General features: G+C 25.7%; 1 protein-coding gene across 1 annotated transcript in view; it reads right to left on the bottom strand.

Moving 5' to 3' along the window:
- The window catches only part of LOC101241235 (uncharacterized), an 86,036-nt gene that overhangs the window by 31,577 nt on the left and 35,506 nt on the right, over positions 1-18,953 (bottom strand). Inside the window, exons 5-7 of the mRNA XM_065791727.1 lie at positions 18,432-18,786; positions 12,733-12,872; positions 752-1,155 (exon numbers count right to left, since the gene is read on the bottom strand). Coding sequence (XP_065647799.1) covers positions 752-1,155; positions 12,733-12,872; positions 18,432-18,786 — 899 coding nt within the window. The remainder of the gene's footprint in view (positions 1-751; positions 1,156-12,732; positions 12,873-18,431; positions 18,787-18,953) is intronic.

The raw sequence follows: 18,953 nt of genomic DNA, 5'->3' as shown, positions 1-18,953 counted from the left end.
TAATTGAGACTCACTATTGAATTTTTCATTCCCATTTTCAGATAATGTTTTAACTTCAGTTATTTTATTTTCTTCTACAGATTTAATATGGCATTCATTGTCAAGTAAGGTCTTATCCAAAGATTTTTTTTCCACAAATTTTGAAGAAACTTTTGATGAATTAGATTCATACTTAGACTTTTTAATTGCAGGTCCTTGTGCTAAGTTGTTTAAAATATTAATGTTTTTTGTTTCTTTAAGATGCAATGTAGATGCGCTAAAACGTTTGTGCTTTGATTTAAAAGTTGACTTGCGCTTAACATTTGAATTTTTAACAATATGTGATGCAGTGTCAACTGATAATTTATGCAATCCAGGCCTTTTTTCAATTGTTTGTTTACCAATGAAAGTACTCATATCATTGTTTGTACCAGTGGTTACTTGATTAAAAAAATCATTCTCATAGTTTTTATCAGATGTTTGTTTATTATGAGTATCATAAGTACTAGTTGATTTTTGATTAATTGTGTGGTTACCTTTTTCAAAATTTGTATCAAATGTTTGTTTACCAGTATGAGAATTTTTATCATGGGTACTAGCCAATTTTTGATTTATATGAGTAGTACCCTTATCATTGTTATTAGCAAGTGTTTGTTTAAAGATAGGAACGCCACTTAAATGGTTAGTTGCAGATGGATTACATAAAGTCACATCACCTTTATTCAATTCAACAAAGGAATTAACTGAAATAGAACTAGAAAATCGTCCATACCTTGGCTGTTCCTTTGATTCAATCAGAATATTTTTGTCTTTTATTGAAACTTCTGGAACTTGAGATGGTTTAGAAGATATTGATTGTTTTGCATTTTCATTTTCCTTTAAATTTATGTTGGAAGTTTGTTTTGCTTTCGAGGTTTTACTTAAACTGCGCCTTTTAAAAATTTTATGCTTAGTTTCATCTTGTCCTTTTAGTTTGCTTGAGGAATGTTTTCTCAATTGTGTTGATTTATCGCGAACAAACCCTTTTTTTTTTATTGGTGACGCATCCTCCGAAACGTCATTTTCAATTTCTTCAAAGTCTTCAAATAAATCATCCTTATTTTCTTTATTTTCTTCTTTCGATATTGATTTAGACTTTTTTAAAAGTTGTTCATTTGCACGTTCTTCAAAATTTTTCTAAAATATACAAGATGAAATTACTTAAAACTTTAAAATACTTAAATTACTTAATAACTTTAAAAATCAAGTAAGTTAATAAAATAAACTATTAAAATAAAAAAATAAATGATTTGTTAAAAAAAATTTAAACTATGGTTAACTTCTCAGTGCACATTACAATTTTTGTTAATTAAAAAAACGCCAAATCATTTGTTCCTTGTTGAAACATTTTGGATAATAAGATTTTGTCCCCAAAAAGTTTTAATATGTCAAAAATCAATGCCAATATTTGCTAATGCTAATGACATTTTCCTTTTCCATTGAACAAAACTTGTTTTTTAATAAATTTTATTTGTTTCTTCATTATTGTTTCTTTGTTATTTTTTTATATCTTGTTTGACTTTGATAAAATCAATATCCACAATAATTATTAAAAGTTATTTAATGCATAATAACTTATTTCTCGGTAATATTTATATTCTGGTATTGTATTAATATTTTTTTAATATTAATACAAGTATTATGCTAATATTTTTTTTAATTTTTCAAATAACTTTTTACATTTTTTTTAAATTTACATATTTTAATTTGATGACATTTTTTATATTTTTTAGGAACATTTTACTGTAATTCAAGTTTATCGACTTATACTAATATTTTAATATACTAATTTTTTTAAATCAGGTTATCAACTTTGTTTTAGTAATTACTTCAAATCAAGTTGTCGGCTTTGTATTATCATTTAAAGAAAATTTTTGAAATAATGATTTTTTAATTTTTTGAAAAGTAAAAAAGTATGTAATTTTATAAACTATATGCAAAAAGATTAATTTGACTTTTTTTTTAATTTGTATTAAACCACCTTTATTAAACCATGATTGGTTGCCGTTATCTGCAGCCAAGTATGGTTTCTATTATATGCACATGCATTTAGTCTCTGTAAAAATTGCTTATTATGGAAAGTTATGGGAAAGTTATGGTTTTTTTTTTCTCCATAACTTCCTGAAACAATAATAGACATATCCGGTTTTAAAATAAAATCAAGCCTTCTCAAGAGACGCGTGCAGTGGCACGCCTTATATAACCATGTATAAATTATTTTTTTTTTGACAACTTGGCCACGGTTCTTTGCATACATTATAATTTGCGTGTTTTAAAAAATGCGCTGAAATTCACTTAACAAATGATAAAATAAATAAAGGATAAACCAGAGAAAATTAAAACATGAAATTAATATATTTTTTAATCTAGAAGCATCTCAATTAAAAGATCAAAATTAATTAATTTAAAAGCTTTTTAATTAATAAATTAAAGCTAATAATTTTTCCTACGTCACCACGTTAATATAGCGCATAGGTTGATGATGTCATTTATGAGGTGCCACTGCTATATCAACATTGTTTGAGGGTTCAAATCCTACTTACTACCAACAGATTATTTTTTTTAATCCTTTATTTGCTTTGCAGACATTAGAAAATATCAGCTTTAAATTTTTAAATAATTAAGTTTAGATTAAATAACTTTGAAACTTCAATTTTTTATAAATTCTCTGTAGTGAAACACTTATTAAATTAAAATAAAAATATATATTAATTCTATGCTTTTATTTTTTCTGGTTTGTATTTTATTCATTTTATCATTTGTTAAAACTTTTATTTTTTTTAGTTTTTATTTCTTTTTCCAGTTTATAGCTTGTTTATTTTAAATTTTAGTTTAGGCTTACATTTGTTTATTCAGCACATTTTTTAAACGCGCTAACTTAAAACATGCAAGGAGCTGTAGCCAAGTTGTCAAATCAAAAATATTATATGTGTGGTCATATAAGTTGTGGGACAGTAGGCATCTCCTGAGAAGGCTTGTATAATATAGAATTCCCAGTTGGTCCAAAATTTACAAAAGTCCAAAAAATCAAAGCAAAACAACCTATATCAGGCTAAACACATAGAAATTGGATTAAAATTATTTATTTAAGCCTAGTTATATAAAAAAAGGAATTAAGTTGATCAGAAAAAATCATTTTCTTTATATAAAAAAAGTAAAACCACTAGCAAGCAAAGTCATTCAAAAGTTAGAGAAAACTTTATTTTTTAATTGACAATAGTTGTTCTCTAATTTAAATATTTTATTACGCCTAATATAATAAGCGTAATAAAATATTTAAATTAGAGAACAACTTTTTTATTTTTATTAATTATATTTAAAACTCTTTATTCACTTAATAAACATATAAACTCTTTATTTACTTAATAAACATATAAACTCTTTATTCACTGGAGCCATTTGAGCTAAATAAATGGTGAGAAAAAGTCTTTCAGCAGATTTTTAAACCTCCCACACCGATCTTAACTACTTTATCAGCAGAAAGGACATCTTAATAACTGTTTAATGAAAACATTAATGAATACAAACTTAAAAACATATGTATAATAAGAACATAACTGAAGATTGTAGTTTTATATTTATAATAAAACATTTTATTTAAATGGCATTTAACATTTAATTTAAATAATTAAATTTTATTAAAATAATTAACAATAACTAAATTTTATTAAAATTATAATAAAATATTTTATTTAAATTGAGCTAAAATAAAAAATGTTTAAAAATACCTAATATTGAGGAATATCCAAGTTTGGGGGTTTAAAGCTACTTTACCATTCCTCTGTTTAAACAATTTTGAACTTAATCCGCAAAAATGACACAATTAAGAAAACCATCAAAATATTATCATACTCTATATAATATGAGCCAACTTAGACACTTAAACTTAAAAATGCCAAGCATTGTTGATGTGCACACAGTTAGGTTTGACCTTTGACCTTTTTAATATAACTAAGATGTTTTTTATTATTTATTGGTTTTATATAATTTTATTTTAGATGTTTGATCATGTTTTATATAAACATGATTTAGTATAGTGCTATTATCTGGTCTGTGTTATTGTCTGGTGGCGATATTTAAAGGATTACAGCTTAGATTTTATAAGATTAGACTTGGTTTAAAATGTTTAAAATTAAGTAACCATGTTTTAATTTTTATTTTTATTTTTAGTGCCACAGCTAATCACAAGTTATAGGTTTTAATTTGTAATTTATCTTTACATTTAGTTTAATAGTTTGTATTTATGTTATAAAATTATACAGTTACTTTAGAATTATTTTAAAATAAAATTTGTTTGATTCCTTTCTAATTTATTGTAAAATTGCAGTTTATTTTTTTCTGTTAGATATAAAGATATCAATGACAATAAGCTGATAATGCATTTTAAATGTATTATAAAATTTTCATTCAATATTTTGAATGAAATTGCAAAACAAAAAGTTTTTAATTTCATTTAATAAAAATTTTAAATGTTTTCATTATTTAATTCCTAACCCTTCGATAACCTTTAATTATTTATTGCTTAAACTTTCAAAATTGAGCAGGGTTAATGCTTAACCCTGCTCAATTTTGTAGGTTTGACTAATCAGCCCGCACAATTTATAGCTAAAGTTGTTGATAAATTAAAAATAAACAATTGTGTAGGTTAGACCATTCAGCACGCAGGATTTTGAGCATAACTTGTTAGTAAATTTAAAATAAAATTTTGTAAAATTATCCCTGCCTCAACATTAAAGTAAAGATTTTCTGAAAGAAAAATGAATATATTTACATAACTTGCAAAAGTTTAGAATCAGTTGGGTATTTTTTAGGTAAATCCATAATTTATTGAAAATGGCATACACAAGTGACATACACAAAGCTAATATTTAATTTTTGTTATATACATACATGTGTATGGTTATAACATATATTAAATTTTAGCTTTGTGTATTTCATTTGTGTATGTCATTTTCAATAAACTATGGGTTTATCTAAAAAATACTTAACTGATTCTAAACGTTTGCTAGAGACTGTATATAAATTTATAACATACTTTTCATAAAATTTATACAGTTTAAAAAATTATTACAATTACAGTTAACAGTTACAGTTAAACAGTTAAAACATTTATTACAGTTATAAAATTTATACATGCCCAAAAAACTTTTTAAGTTTTTAACTAAAAAAAAATTGGTGGAATTTTATGTGTAGGTAATAAAATAAACATTTTTAAACATCTCGCAAACATATTTAAATAGAATAAATAAAACGTATACTAATAGCATTTTTATCTTTTTTTAAATTTTTAAAAATTGTATTCATAGTTTAGGAAAAACCATAAGTAAATATTTAGAGAAATTAACCAAATATCTTGTTTCTTTGAAAATGTACACTAAGAAAAAATTGACAATAGGAGCATGAAATTGCATTTCTATAGACTACTAGTGCTATACCTTATTTAAATAAAACTTTATTACATATTTCTTAGCCTTTTTTACATATAACTATACATAAATAATGTCTATAAAACAAAGCTGATAAGAAGTGTAATCAACATTTTAGATTTTAAATCATAGGTTTATATTGACTTTTTAAAGTTTAAAAAATTGACTAAAATATATATGCAACTATGAGAAATCACTTATTTATCATTAGAATGAATTGTTACTATTTTCGACCTCATCTATGATGTTTTTAACTTGGGATTGTGTCAATCGGCAGCATTAAAAAGCCATAGTTTATCTGGTTTTCAAAGTGAAAATGTAAAAAGTTTATAAAAAAATCATGTGAAGTTGTTGTTTTTCAGGACTACTATGGACCATTCATTTGAAAACAAAAGTCAGAAATCCTTTAGAGTTTAAGTTTTTGAGTTACAGAGGTTTAAAAACGCCTAAAGTTGTACTTCAGATCTAGCAAGAACATCAAAAGGCAGACTTCGAGCGAAAAGGTTAATATTTTTTGCCTATTATAAAGAGCATGACGCAATAAGCATGTCGCCCCCAGAAAATCGCCTATTAATATCATAGTATCACTTTTTAATTAATTTATTATTAAAAACCTTGAAATATACCGGAATGCCGCAAAAAAAAATCCTGAAAAAAATTTAAAATATTTGAGAAAAATTGATTAAATAGCCTGAATAATCGGATTTTTTTATGTCTTTTTTTGGCAACTTTGTTTTGCTCTAACTTGTCAAACCAAAGAAACGGTTCTAACTTATGGTCAAACCAACAAACTAATTGCTAATAATATAATCAAGCATTTAATAACAACCAAACTATTAGCAAAGGAACAGCATGGCTTTCTGAAAGGTAAGAGCTGCACAACGAGTTTACTAGAATTTCTTGACACCTTAACAAGCGCATTATTAAACAGTATTCCAATTAATTTTTCGTAGACTTTCAAAAAGCATTCAACAGAGTATCACACATAAAATTATGTGCTAAGGTTTGTGTTTCCGGTATTGTTGGTATGCTTCTTAAATGGATTGAATCATTCTTATCGAATAGGAAACAACAAGTAGTGATGGAAAAATTCAAGGCAAATTGGGTTGATGTGTTAAGTGGAGTACAACAGGGTTCTGTATTTAGCCCGCTCCTTTTCTTGATATTCATAAATGATTTACCAAGCAGACTTCTTAATAAATGTTGTTTGTATGCCTATGACAATAAAATAATCCCTCCTATTTATACTGAGGTTGAATCAAAATCATTTTGATATGACATAAAAAAACTTGATGAATGGTCTCTTGAATGGAAACTGGGTTTGAATTTTGAGAAATATAAAATAATGCATTTTGGTGCAAGTAATAAAAGATTATTTCATGAAAAATGATGGTGAACTAAAAAAAATTTAAAAATTTACTCTCCAAAAAGATTTAGGTATTTATATATCCAAGGATTTGAATGGGAAAGTCAAGTAAGGAATGTTGCCAGTAAAGCAAACAATATGCTTGCAATATTAAATAATACTTTTAGGTATAAAGATAAATACCTCATGAAAATGCTTTATTGCACATGCGTTAGACCTCATCTGGAGTTTGCGATTCAAGCTTAGAATCTCTATTATAAAAAGGATACCAAAGAACTTGAAAAAGTTCAAAGAAGAGCAACTAAATTGATATCAGAATTAAGACATCTGGGATACAATCAAAGACTAAAAATATTAGATTTAACAACTTTAGAAGTTCGAAGACTAAGAGGTGATTTTATACAACAATATAAATTATATAAAGGTTTTGAATCTATTGATATGAAGAAAGCCCAGATAAAAATGCATTCAATAAATACACCAGGTCCAGTATCTAATATTAGAGGTTATAAACATCAAGTTAAATCAGAGTTTGTTAAAAATTGTTTAAGTAGAAACACTTCTTTACAAACAGGGTTTTCTATTTCGATGGAATAGTTTACCAGGATCCGTAGTGAAGTCTACATCAGTCAAAGAGTTTAAATCCAGACTTAAGCTGATTGACTTGCAGATAATATTAAACAAGAAAAACAAGTTGCAGTTAAATTTTTAGACAGCTATTGTGTTGGCTGTCATAGATATTGCCTCTATCTGAACAGCATTTTAATTATTATTATTATTATTATTATTATTATTATTATTATTATTATTATTATTATTATTATTATTATTATTATTATTAACTGACTTTTCTTATATTAGGAGGGTAGCAAATAAATCTTTTTTTCTTTTTTTTTAAGTCTAAATAAAAATATTTTTATGATTATTTTTTATTTATTTATGTTAATTTATACATCAACCAAAAAACGAATACGCAAACAAATAAAAAAACAGTAGTGTCAATAATTTTAAATAAACATTAAAATAAAATTAAAAGATTTTTTTTTAAATTCTCCTAATATAAAAAATTTAAGTTAAAACCAATGTCAAACCAACGAGACGAACTGAGCTTGTATCTTTTTTATAACTTGATTATCGCATAACTTGGAACCTTTAATAGTTTAAAATATTTAATAATGTGTAATTAGCTTTTTGATTGCTAAACGTTAAATGGCAAAAAAATGAAGAGTCTATAAACGATAATTCAACTAATACTAGGAATCCCTATAACACTCTTTCATTTCCAATAAGTGATTTATCAGTATTTTCAGCTGAAAGTGTAATAGACAACAAAGAAATCTAGAGTTTCAAATTCACAAGTTGTTTTAAAAGAAACAGCTGACAAAATATGCAATCCTGATGATGAATCAATATTTGTAGATTTTTTTTTGTACTCTTTCGTCTTGTCAAATCTATTAATCAAACGAAGTATGGAGATGTTATTAATTGGTAAAGATAATATAAAACTCAAAAAAGAGGTTAAAAATCTTTTCGAAACAATGCATAATTCTGTACTTCGAAATTTGCTTTTTTATCATTTTATGGATAAAAAACTTCTATCGAGTATAAATGTCTCAGAATAAATGGATTTTAGTAATAAAAGTAATAAAAGTTGGTTGATAAAACAAGAGAACATTTTATTGAAATAAGCGAATCGCTTGATTCAATGAGAAATTGAATCCAGCACTTTCAAACCCAGGCTTTGGCAATATATCTATTATGGCTCAAACTGGGTTGGATCATTTGACAATATCAATGTTTTTTAATTTGGATCTTGAATTTGATATAATTCAGTTACTTCAACAAGTCAGAGAGTCACTTACCATTGCTTTAGTTCAAAATTACTAGTTATATATCAGAGAAACTTAACAAAAGAAAATACGAGTTAAGACTTAATGGAAAAATTAATTCAACCCAACATTCTAAAATAATAAACATAGATGCCTGGTTTAGAACCAGTTCTATTAATTAAACAATTATATGATTAATATACATTAAGTATTTACCCAACATCAATAATCAATTTGGCATTGATTCTTGGTATTGTACCTGTAAAATAGGAATGCCTACTGTCGGTTGCTGTAGTTACATCACAAGCGTTATTTTATTTCTTTTAAGCGATGAAAAAAGAATCAAAGAATTCAAAAGACCAGCTGGTTCGATATTGTTTGTTTTACAAAGTTGTATAGGAGACGAGTGACAATGAGAATGAAGATGATGAACTTGTCTGCGAAAAAAAATTAAAATAAAAAAAAATGGCAAAAGGTCACAAAGTAAATCTTGTTCGAGTGAGTCAGAAATAGATAAAGTTCAAAACTCTGACATGACTATGCTTGGATTGTGGTAGCATTATGACTATTAAAAACCACTTTTTTGAGAAACCTCTTTTTTTTTATTCACAGAAACAGCCAAGCAATCAACTTTTACAGTTGACAACCTCCTTGAGGAGCTTTTTCTAGAGAACAGAAGAAACTATTGTTTTTTGTGTTGTACATTTTGTAAAAATAAGCTAAACTCTATGTTGTACTTAGTTGAAGATCTTAATCTGACTCAACACGAGCTTCTACTTTTTGAGTAATTAAAAATTTAAAAAAATTACTTTTAATTGAACTGGTTCTAAAATATGAAAGAAGATATAATTTTTCAAAATTCTTTAGATATTTTTTGAATAAAGAATTGTAAAAAAAAATAAAATTCAGCATAATTCTTAACATGTAATGCTGTTTTTACTCTTTAGTGTAAGCTCTTTAATGTAAGCATTGATGAAAATGCATAAATTATAATAACAAAGAGAGGTAACTTTCAGACTATCTTTTAGGAAAGTTGCCAACAGAAATCTCAATATATCTTATTTTATTAATAATCAGCGTCTCTTAATTATTAAGAAACTATTTAGAAGTTTTAGAATCTTGCTTGGCAATAGGGGGGGCCGTTAGAGGATGTCTTTTTACGTCATGCTCTTTATAAAATTATTGTTGCTTATTAAAGTTAAATTTAAATATTTTTGTTCATTTAGGTTTGAACAATTAATTGATATCATCAGAAAGCTATCAAGCTTTAAGGTTAAAAGGTTTAGATAATATTTTTTACTGATCACAAATGATGTCTTTAGCATTCTACATTTATTTAGTGTAATTTTAAAACAATATAATAAATTTATTTAAAATTTACACAATAAAATTTATTTAATAATCAAAAACATGAAACATATGTAAATATAAAAAAACTTTTAAAAAAGTTTAAGTATTTTAAATCGAGTATAAAAACTTTCCTTAACTCTTTAACCATTAATAATGTATATATACGCAAGTCAAAACTTTTCAAAAGAGGCGTAATTTGTTGACAAATAAGTTTATATACATAAATGTGCCTATATCTCAGTATATTTTACATTTCTCTGTATATGAATATTTTCTCTTAGAAAATATTAGTATATTCTTGAATTCTTTTATTTTTTTTATTACTTAAGAGTAAAATATACTGACTGATATTGCTTCTTTTTTTACACTTTTAGATTGTATATTGTAGTCTAGATTCTTTGTTAAATTACAATTTATTGATGTAAATAAATATTGTTTTATTTTTGATAAACAACTTATTAAACATATATATATATATATATATATATATATATATATATATATATATATATATATATATATATATATATATATATATATATAAACTTAAAAAAAGATATGGATTTCAATTAATCTTAAGTTAAAATATAGTCTTTGATTAGAAAAGATCATAATTTGTAAGATTTTTTTACATTTAATAATTATTCAATTGTAACAATAGTAAAATTACTAGTAGTATGTTTGAAGAATACAGTGAAATTGAAATGGCTAATAATAGGCGAAGAATTTATTTGTGTAAATTCTAATAGGCAAAAATAATTGTTGTCCACTGAAAGAGATAGAGCTAGGCAAGATGAAATTAGTCATTGTTGAAATGTAAAAAATGCTGCTCAGCGAGCAGAAAACTTATTTGCCAGAATTCAGTATTAAGCAGTGTTAATGTTTGCTTATTTGATTTTAAACACTTTAGAACAATACTAAGAATGAATTCTACTTTTTATAGTAACAGTTTTAAATTAAAATGATTTTAAATTTTTTTTATAAATTTAAACATAATCATGTTCTTTTTTTTTAGTTGCCTTTGTCATCACTTAATTAGTTTGTTTACTGTTGAAACATGGTTTTAATTTTGTAAATTTAATGATATGAAATTTACTCTATTAATCATTTGTGAACAGTTAAAGAGAAGCTGGAACTTCAAATAATCAAGGTAAATATAATTTTGTTTATTGGTAACTTAATAAAACCAGTTAATATTATTTATTGTGTCTTTTTTACTTTTTTTAATATGCTGCTTTGGCAAAACTTTCTTTCTCTCCCTCTCTCTTTCTCTTAGATGAGAGTTAAATGAGAATTAGTACAGGGAGCATCAATAAAACATGTAATTACTGAGCTCTTACGTATTTCTTAATACCACAATTGATAATGACCATGTATATAAAATATTTTATGAGTTGCTTGCAATTTTATGATATAATTGTTCAAATTGTTTAACCATAATTGTTCAATATTGAAACAAATAAAATAAAATAACTAATAAATAAAAAATAATAATAAGTAATAAATAAAATCTTTTTAGCTCAAGTATTTTAGTTGATAAAATATCTTATTAATTTGTGGTGTTATTTGCCCGTGTTTTTACGTTAAGTTGTCTAGCCTTTTTATAATCTTTTCTTTTTTAATTATTTTGGAGAGACATAGTAATGTCTGTAATGTGTGCTTACAAATATCTTATGCTATACGCTATTGTTTCTGTGTTTTGTGTTAATAGAGCTGGGCTGTTATAGCTATTTTTTTAATTCTTTATATTTTCTGTTATATTATTATCCTAATTCTAACAATAAAATGCAAATGATACTTATGTAATTAAAAATTGTAATTATTTTTCATTTCTTTTTTTAGGTGTTGGCAGGCTTTACTTGACTTTCTTTTTATGATATCTGCTGTGTGTAACAGATTTTAAAAAGAACTTAACGTATGTTAATGTAGTCTTTTTTTTGTCATTAACTATAAGCAATGATTTAATTACTAATAACCCGTATTACGGGTTGCTTACTGCTAGTTTTCATTATTATTAAAGTCAAAAAGAATGAGAAAAAAAACTTTCTGAATAGGTTTTTGTCTCCTTTTTTCATTTTCCTAATGTAAAACAAAATAGCGAGATAAAGATCAAAAGTTCATTCGTTCAAAAATTAAATTTTTGCTATTATTATATATTTGACTGAAACTTTTATTTTTGTTCTTTTATTTAAAAAAAAACAGCAAACTCTTAATTGCCAACAAGCTAAAGTTAACATTACTGTTAATGAATATTTTAAAATTGTTTTATCTTTCAAAAAAAACAAATTTTTTATACATTCGTAATAAGTTTTTTTAAATCTACTGTCTGAACAGTAATCTAACAACAGTTTTAAACATTGAATGAGTTGCGGAACATAATTACTTTTTAGTCCATTTAATTGTCCTGAAAAAAAAGTGAACTAGTTAAAATTAACAGATTTACTACTCCATTATATACTACTGCATTTGAAACAGAATTATACACTACTGCATTTGAAACTATTTTTCCTTTTTTTAATAAAAAAGCAAAAGAAAAATAACAATTAATAAATATTTTTGGGGAGGCTTTTTATGGCCACCCATACAGCTCCAGTGGTGCTAAGACAGGTCTGGGTTTGATACTATATACAACATTTGATAATTGCCTCAAAGTAATTTTGTTAAATATATATCATTATGTTATATATAAATTTTTGAAATTTTTCATTATTAATGAGCCAATTATTTAAAAAAAAAATCATGCCTTATTATGATCTTCCCAAAAAGCTTTTGTATTACCAACAAGAGCTTGATCTTTAAGTTCTGCTCGATCAGACTTTCTTTTAGATTTTAGTTGTTTATTTTGATGGGCTTGATTACCAAGTTTAGGTGGCGATACATTATCTAAACAAAAAAAATTGAACTCTAAATTCTAAAAATAGTTATGAGCAAAAATATAAACCTGAAAAAATAAATATTGTAATAATAAAAAATTTCACCAAAACATACATTTATTTAAATACTGTTTTGGAGTTTTAAAATAAATCTATGTTTCTTGGTAATTACTTATTTTATAAAAATGTAAAATTATAAAATTTTAAAGTAGACAAAAATTTTTATATGTAGAAATTGTAACTAATTTTTTATACCTGATAATGTCAATTGTTACTGATGAAACATGTTTAAAAGTTTTAAAAAAATTTTTTTGAGTTTTAAAATTTGAAGTTTTTATTTGGAATTATTGCTAAACTAGTGCTACTTAGACCAAATGTATTGTTTATTTTTAATGTTCTTTTAACCAAAAAATGTGTTTATTATATCTAAGAACTCTTTAAAAAACAATATATATATATATATATATATATATATATATATATATATATATATATATATATATATATATATATATATATACTTTAGAATATTTAGTAAGCATTTGCTCACTTTTTTTGCTTATCTAAATCGATATGGCTTTTTTAGAAAAAGAAGAAAAAAACAAAGAATAATGAATGAAAGGATTGCTGCCCCATGCCTAACCCTCAGTCAATGTAAGCAGCACTCTGCTGTGAGTCAGGCTAATTGTCAGTTGATGTATGTACCCCGGCAGCAGGCTATTTCAGTATGATGTCGCACTGTTTACCTAAATCAGCAGTATAAGATATATATATATATATATATATATATATATATATATATATATATATATATATATATATATATATAAAAGTGTATATATATATATATATATATATATATATATATATATATATATATATATATATATATATATATATATATATATATTTATATATATTTATACTTATATATATTTATACTTATATATACTTATACTTATATATAACTATATCTGATTTCAGATGTCAAACCAAATGAAACCTTGCTCTTTTATTTATTGCTGGCACTTGTCATTCTATTTTATCTAATTTTTTGAAAAAAAGAATGCACAGCCCCAAACTTGAATCCATAAGAAAACAAAAGACAGCTTCAATTGCTTACTGAAAAATGTGATAGTGACATGCAAAATACAGTAGGTCCTGTTCAAGTTTTACTTCAATAAGAATGCATACCCCAATCTTTCATCCAGTATTTGAGGAAGTGATTGACCGAAATTCTGTTTTGGTATCAGTTGCAGACAATTTGAACCGATATAGAAATTTTGGTTTCAGTACTTTTTATAAATTCGGTAAAAAGCTAAATTTTGATAAAAAAACATGCTAAAAACCAAAAAATTTGTAAGATTTTAAATTTTTATTTAATTTACAAAAATATTTATTTTTAAGAATTTTCATAAAATATTTTACTATTTCTAAATGAAATTTTAAGCCCATTGTTCACAAACTACTTAATGTTTTAGTTACTAAATAGCTTGTTTTCATCTGCTTCTTAAAAGTAAATAACCGCAAATAATCAAGCCATTCCAGTGCGCATAATATTTTGACTGATAATGTTTATTTAAAGAAAACAAGTTTGCTTTAAAATAGTTAGTCTTTTTTCGTTCGTTTAAAAAAGTAAACAAAAATAAAAAATAAATCGTGAATGTAAGTTTTTAGATTTTTGTATGAGTACTTTAATTATTATTATTATTTTTTATGACTATTAATTTATTATTATTATTCAAGATGGAAAGAAGTTGTTAAAAAAGTTGGGCCTGGAAGCATTTCACAATATCCATTAGTGATCAACTGCATTTGTGTAATCAATTCTAACACAATACATGGATAAAAAAATAACAAATGTAAAATTGCAATTTTAAGTAAAATTTTCAATTAAAACTAATTTTTGACTAGCCAAAATGTTGGTATCAGTTTTGGCACCAAACTAGAGTACCCGAAATTTGGGTTCATTTTTGTTTCGGCCAATCACTAATTTGAGGCAGTTGTGTAAAATAACAAACAACTTTCTCTGCCAAAATCATTCTTTTAAGGTACTTTACACCCAAATCAGAGACTTTGAGAGGGAGTTGATCAATATAAATTTTTATTGTCAGTTATTGCATCAGTTTGACATCTCAGTGAACAATCAGAGGAACATATGTTTTAAACTCTTTTTTATACTGCCTGCAAATTTAACACAGTGCTTTATTTGTTCACAATAAGTTGAAGTTATAAAGAATACTCAAATCAACAACATCTTATTTAAGTGCTCTTGATGTATTTATAAGCACATACACTTCTTTCTGTCAGAAACTTTTGACTGATCAATGTGCAATTGTGAGTGCAGCAGTGATTATGTTTCTATTTTCTTTAGACTGGAAGTAGTAAGTGACCGGGGTTGATAATTGAACGGGGCCGGGGCCAGGGTCGGGTTTGATAAAATATAGCTGGGGCCGGGTTTGTGACTGGGGTTGCATAAACATTTATACATCCTAAAGAATATTTTTTTTATTCAAAACTCATGTTATATTTTGTATATATATACGCATATATAAACATCATTATGATCAACATGATTATCATAATCATCATCATCATCATTATCATCATGATCATCATCACGATTATCATCATCAACAGCATAAGATAGGAAAGCTGAAGCCTGATGATGATGATAATCATCATCATCATCGTCAGGCTTTAGCTTTCCTCTTTTATGCTGTTTCTTTAATATAAACAATCTAGAACATTTTTTTTTTCTTAACTAAAGCTCATTCGTACAATATGTAAGGCACTCTCCTCAAGTTTTCTTACTACCACCATTTTCTACTGAAGCTGCTACCTCTTTACATGCTGATACCTAAATTAATTTAATCTTTTCTAACAAACCTTGTTTGATACAATGATTTTTCAAATCTGTCTAAGATTATGCCTTCTTTTTTTGTCTTGCTAGAGTCATGCCACACACCCATCTAATCAACTTCTCTTTCGACAAATACTAATCCATATAAATACTTAAGTTTATACAACAATGAATGGATATTTTATGCCAGTATCTAAATAAATAGCAAACATGTATGTTTATGTCCATAATATGTATGCATAAAGTGTATCTTGAAAGCTTTTATTCCTTCTGGAATAAAAGTTGGGAAGCTTTTATTACTTATTTTCAATTTTAAGTCAAGACTCATTCTACTCCACATTTTTCACCATCTTGAGCAGTAGCTTTATTAAATAATATTGAATATAATGGCCTCTTCCTGATAGTTAAACAGATTAACCGATTGTTAAACATGGAAATCACTCTGGCTTCCAATGCTTAAGTTAATTCTCAATTAAACACTTCTACAGTTTCTGGTCCAGAACAGATTTTGATTATTGTCTTGAAAAAGTGTTCTCCAGAGCTCTCTTCAATTTTTGCTAAACTTTTAAAAAGTGCTAAATAAGTGGTTCCAATTTTTCAAAACTCTAGAAAACACTTTGACCTCTACAACTATCCTACAATTCACTCTGTTCTTAGTTTCTTTATATAAAGGTTTTGAGATTATTAAATTATTTCTTACTAACTGCAGTAATAAAGTTATTCTTGAAGGCCTACCCTTTTCTTTATTTCAAGTAACTTTAAGAATACTATAATATTCATGCTATAAAAACTTTTATTAATCCAGTTTTTTTCCTTGAACATCAAAAAAACCTTATAAACTCTTATAAACCTTATAATTATCATCTTCATGTTTTCCCTTTTTATACAACTTACAACTTTTTAAGTCTTTTTCCTTGTATTTTAACATTTCCTTGTATTTTAATTTATTCTCTATTTTAAAGTAACTCATAACTTAATAGTGGTTACTTGCAACCTTGTTGGAAGTAATTTAGAGTTTAAAAATATATAAATGTATGCCAGTATTTAATAAATAGTAAATGTAAGCATAAATTTATAATATCTTAAGTGTTATAAATTTTTTTCTAGTCCTGGCTATCAATCCCTGCTTAATCCTATAATTTTGCCAGAGCCTAGTTTGCAAAAAGTTGCATTTTTAACTGGGGCCGGGGCCCCGGTCGCTTACTAACTGGAAGGTCATCTTTTCCAAAAGCACCAGAAAACTTCTCATGTAATTTTTCATTACTACTACTACTGTCTGAGAATTTAAACTGGACATTTACTGAAGATTTTTTTAAATTTTTTTATATTTGATGCAGGTAATCTGCGGTGCTTGAACTAGACTGAGCAATGAAAGCCCACAGAGAAATATTAAACATTTCTATTGAAAAAACTTTTTATATAAAGGAGCATAAGTAATAAAAACAAAGAAAAACGAATAGATGTTCAGAAAAAACACAACTTATTTTAGAAGAAAAAGCTTATACACAAATCATAATCAACAGTAAATTTATTATAAAAGTAAATTTAATAAAAACTTATACTCAAAGTCAACAGTAAATTTAAATTTTGTCAACAGTAAATTTACCTAAAATAAAACAGGACATATAAAAAACCATAAATCTTCATTAAAAAAGTTTAACTTACTTTAAAACAAATATAGATATGCATAGATATACCAATATTTATAATGAATAAATATAAAATGATAGGAGGTGTAAGATTGAATGATGAGTAACATGAGAATGAATTTTAGTAGATGGAACAAGAGACGCTAGCTCTTTAGTGCAGTGCCCATTATAGTATTTGTAGAAAAGAGAAAGAGAAGTAACATTACGACGATGCAATAATGGTTGGAGGCTAGCTGCAAGAGCAGGTCCAACAATGTTTACAATGGGCTTTTGCAACTTGTCTAAAAGAAAAAGGACATCATCGGAAGATCTGCCCTATGATATGGCAACAGTATTTCATACAAGGACAGATTTGAGATTTATAGAGATAAAGAATAGAATCCAGAGTAAGAAAGTGTTGAGCACAATAAAGAATGCAACCTTAGCAGATGCTAATTTTGCAATGGATTTGATATATGGTTTCTAAAAAAAAATCAGAAATAAGACTTAATCCTAGAAGACGAATGGTAGATGACTCAAGTACATTAACGTTTATAAATATAGGAAGATCTAAATTATTGCATTAATGATTGACTGAAAAAAATCGGGTTTTATCTGAATTAAAGTTCACCAGCCACTGTGAGCCCCATGCTGTAGCAAAAGAGAGATTTTTCAAGCTCAAAATTATGTTAAGCACAACCCTTTAAAGATAGTGTTTAAAGAAGCTAGTATATTTTTGATTAAATGCAACAGAAAGAATAACACCAAATTTAAACAATTAATTAAAAACTGCAAACAAAAAAATAAATGATACTGGTCTGGTCTCAATGCCTATAGCAGACAACTCAAGAAATTTAGACAAAAACCTAATACTACACCATTGGAAACATCAAAGCATTTTGATCATGAAAACATTTAGTTGATATAAGTTGGTAATTACAGCAATAATTTTTAAATTACAGCAAATAATTTTTTATTCCTTTTAAAAATATGATATAAGTATGAAAGAAAACTGTGAACGTAATTTTTTTATTATCAAAACTATGTTTTAATTTAAATTCGATTTAACAGTACTTACCACCAGATCGTTGATTTCTAAATATTTTCTTTGGTGATCTTGGGCTATGGGGACTAGATGCAGTCAAATCAGCATTTTGAACATCGTCAGTATCATATAGCTTTTTTAGAGTATTCAGATTTTTAATTTTCTTTGCATCAAATGCAGAATATCTAGTAAGTGGATTAATGGTAAATGCATTGTAGTTCTTTTGCAGTTGGTCATTAGTGACACCAGATAAAAGTTTAAAAACATTCTCACGATCACGCAATATTATCAGTGGTGGAACATTTTTGGCAAACTGGCAAACTGTCCATGCAACATCAAGAGCACTAAGTACTCCTCTACCACAACCTGATCCTGTAGGCCAAAATGGCTGCAAAATTAATATAAAAATGTTAAACAAACAATTAAAACAAAAAAATGTAAAATAACTAAAAGAAATTTTTTTTTAAATACTCACACTTTGTTATGAATATAAAATGCATGGTGCACAAGTATAATTTGATTTTCTGATGTACTGACAAAATTACTTTTATTTGC

Source organism: Hydra vulgaris, chromosome 02 (genome assembly GCF_038396675.1).
Source record: "Hydra vulgaris chromosome 02, alternate assembly HydraT2T_AEP".
NCBI classification, from domain to species: Eukaryota; Metazoa; Cnidaria; class Hydrozoa; order Anthoathecata; family Hydridae; genus Hydra; species Hydra vulgaris.
The sequence above is the reverse complement of the archived record's forward strand: the minus strand, read 5'-3'. Positions and strand labels throughout refer to the sequence as shown.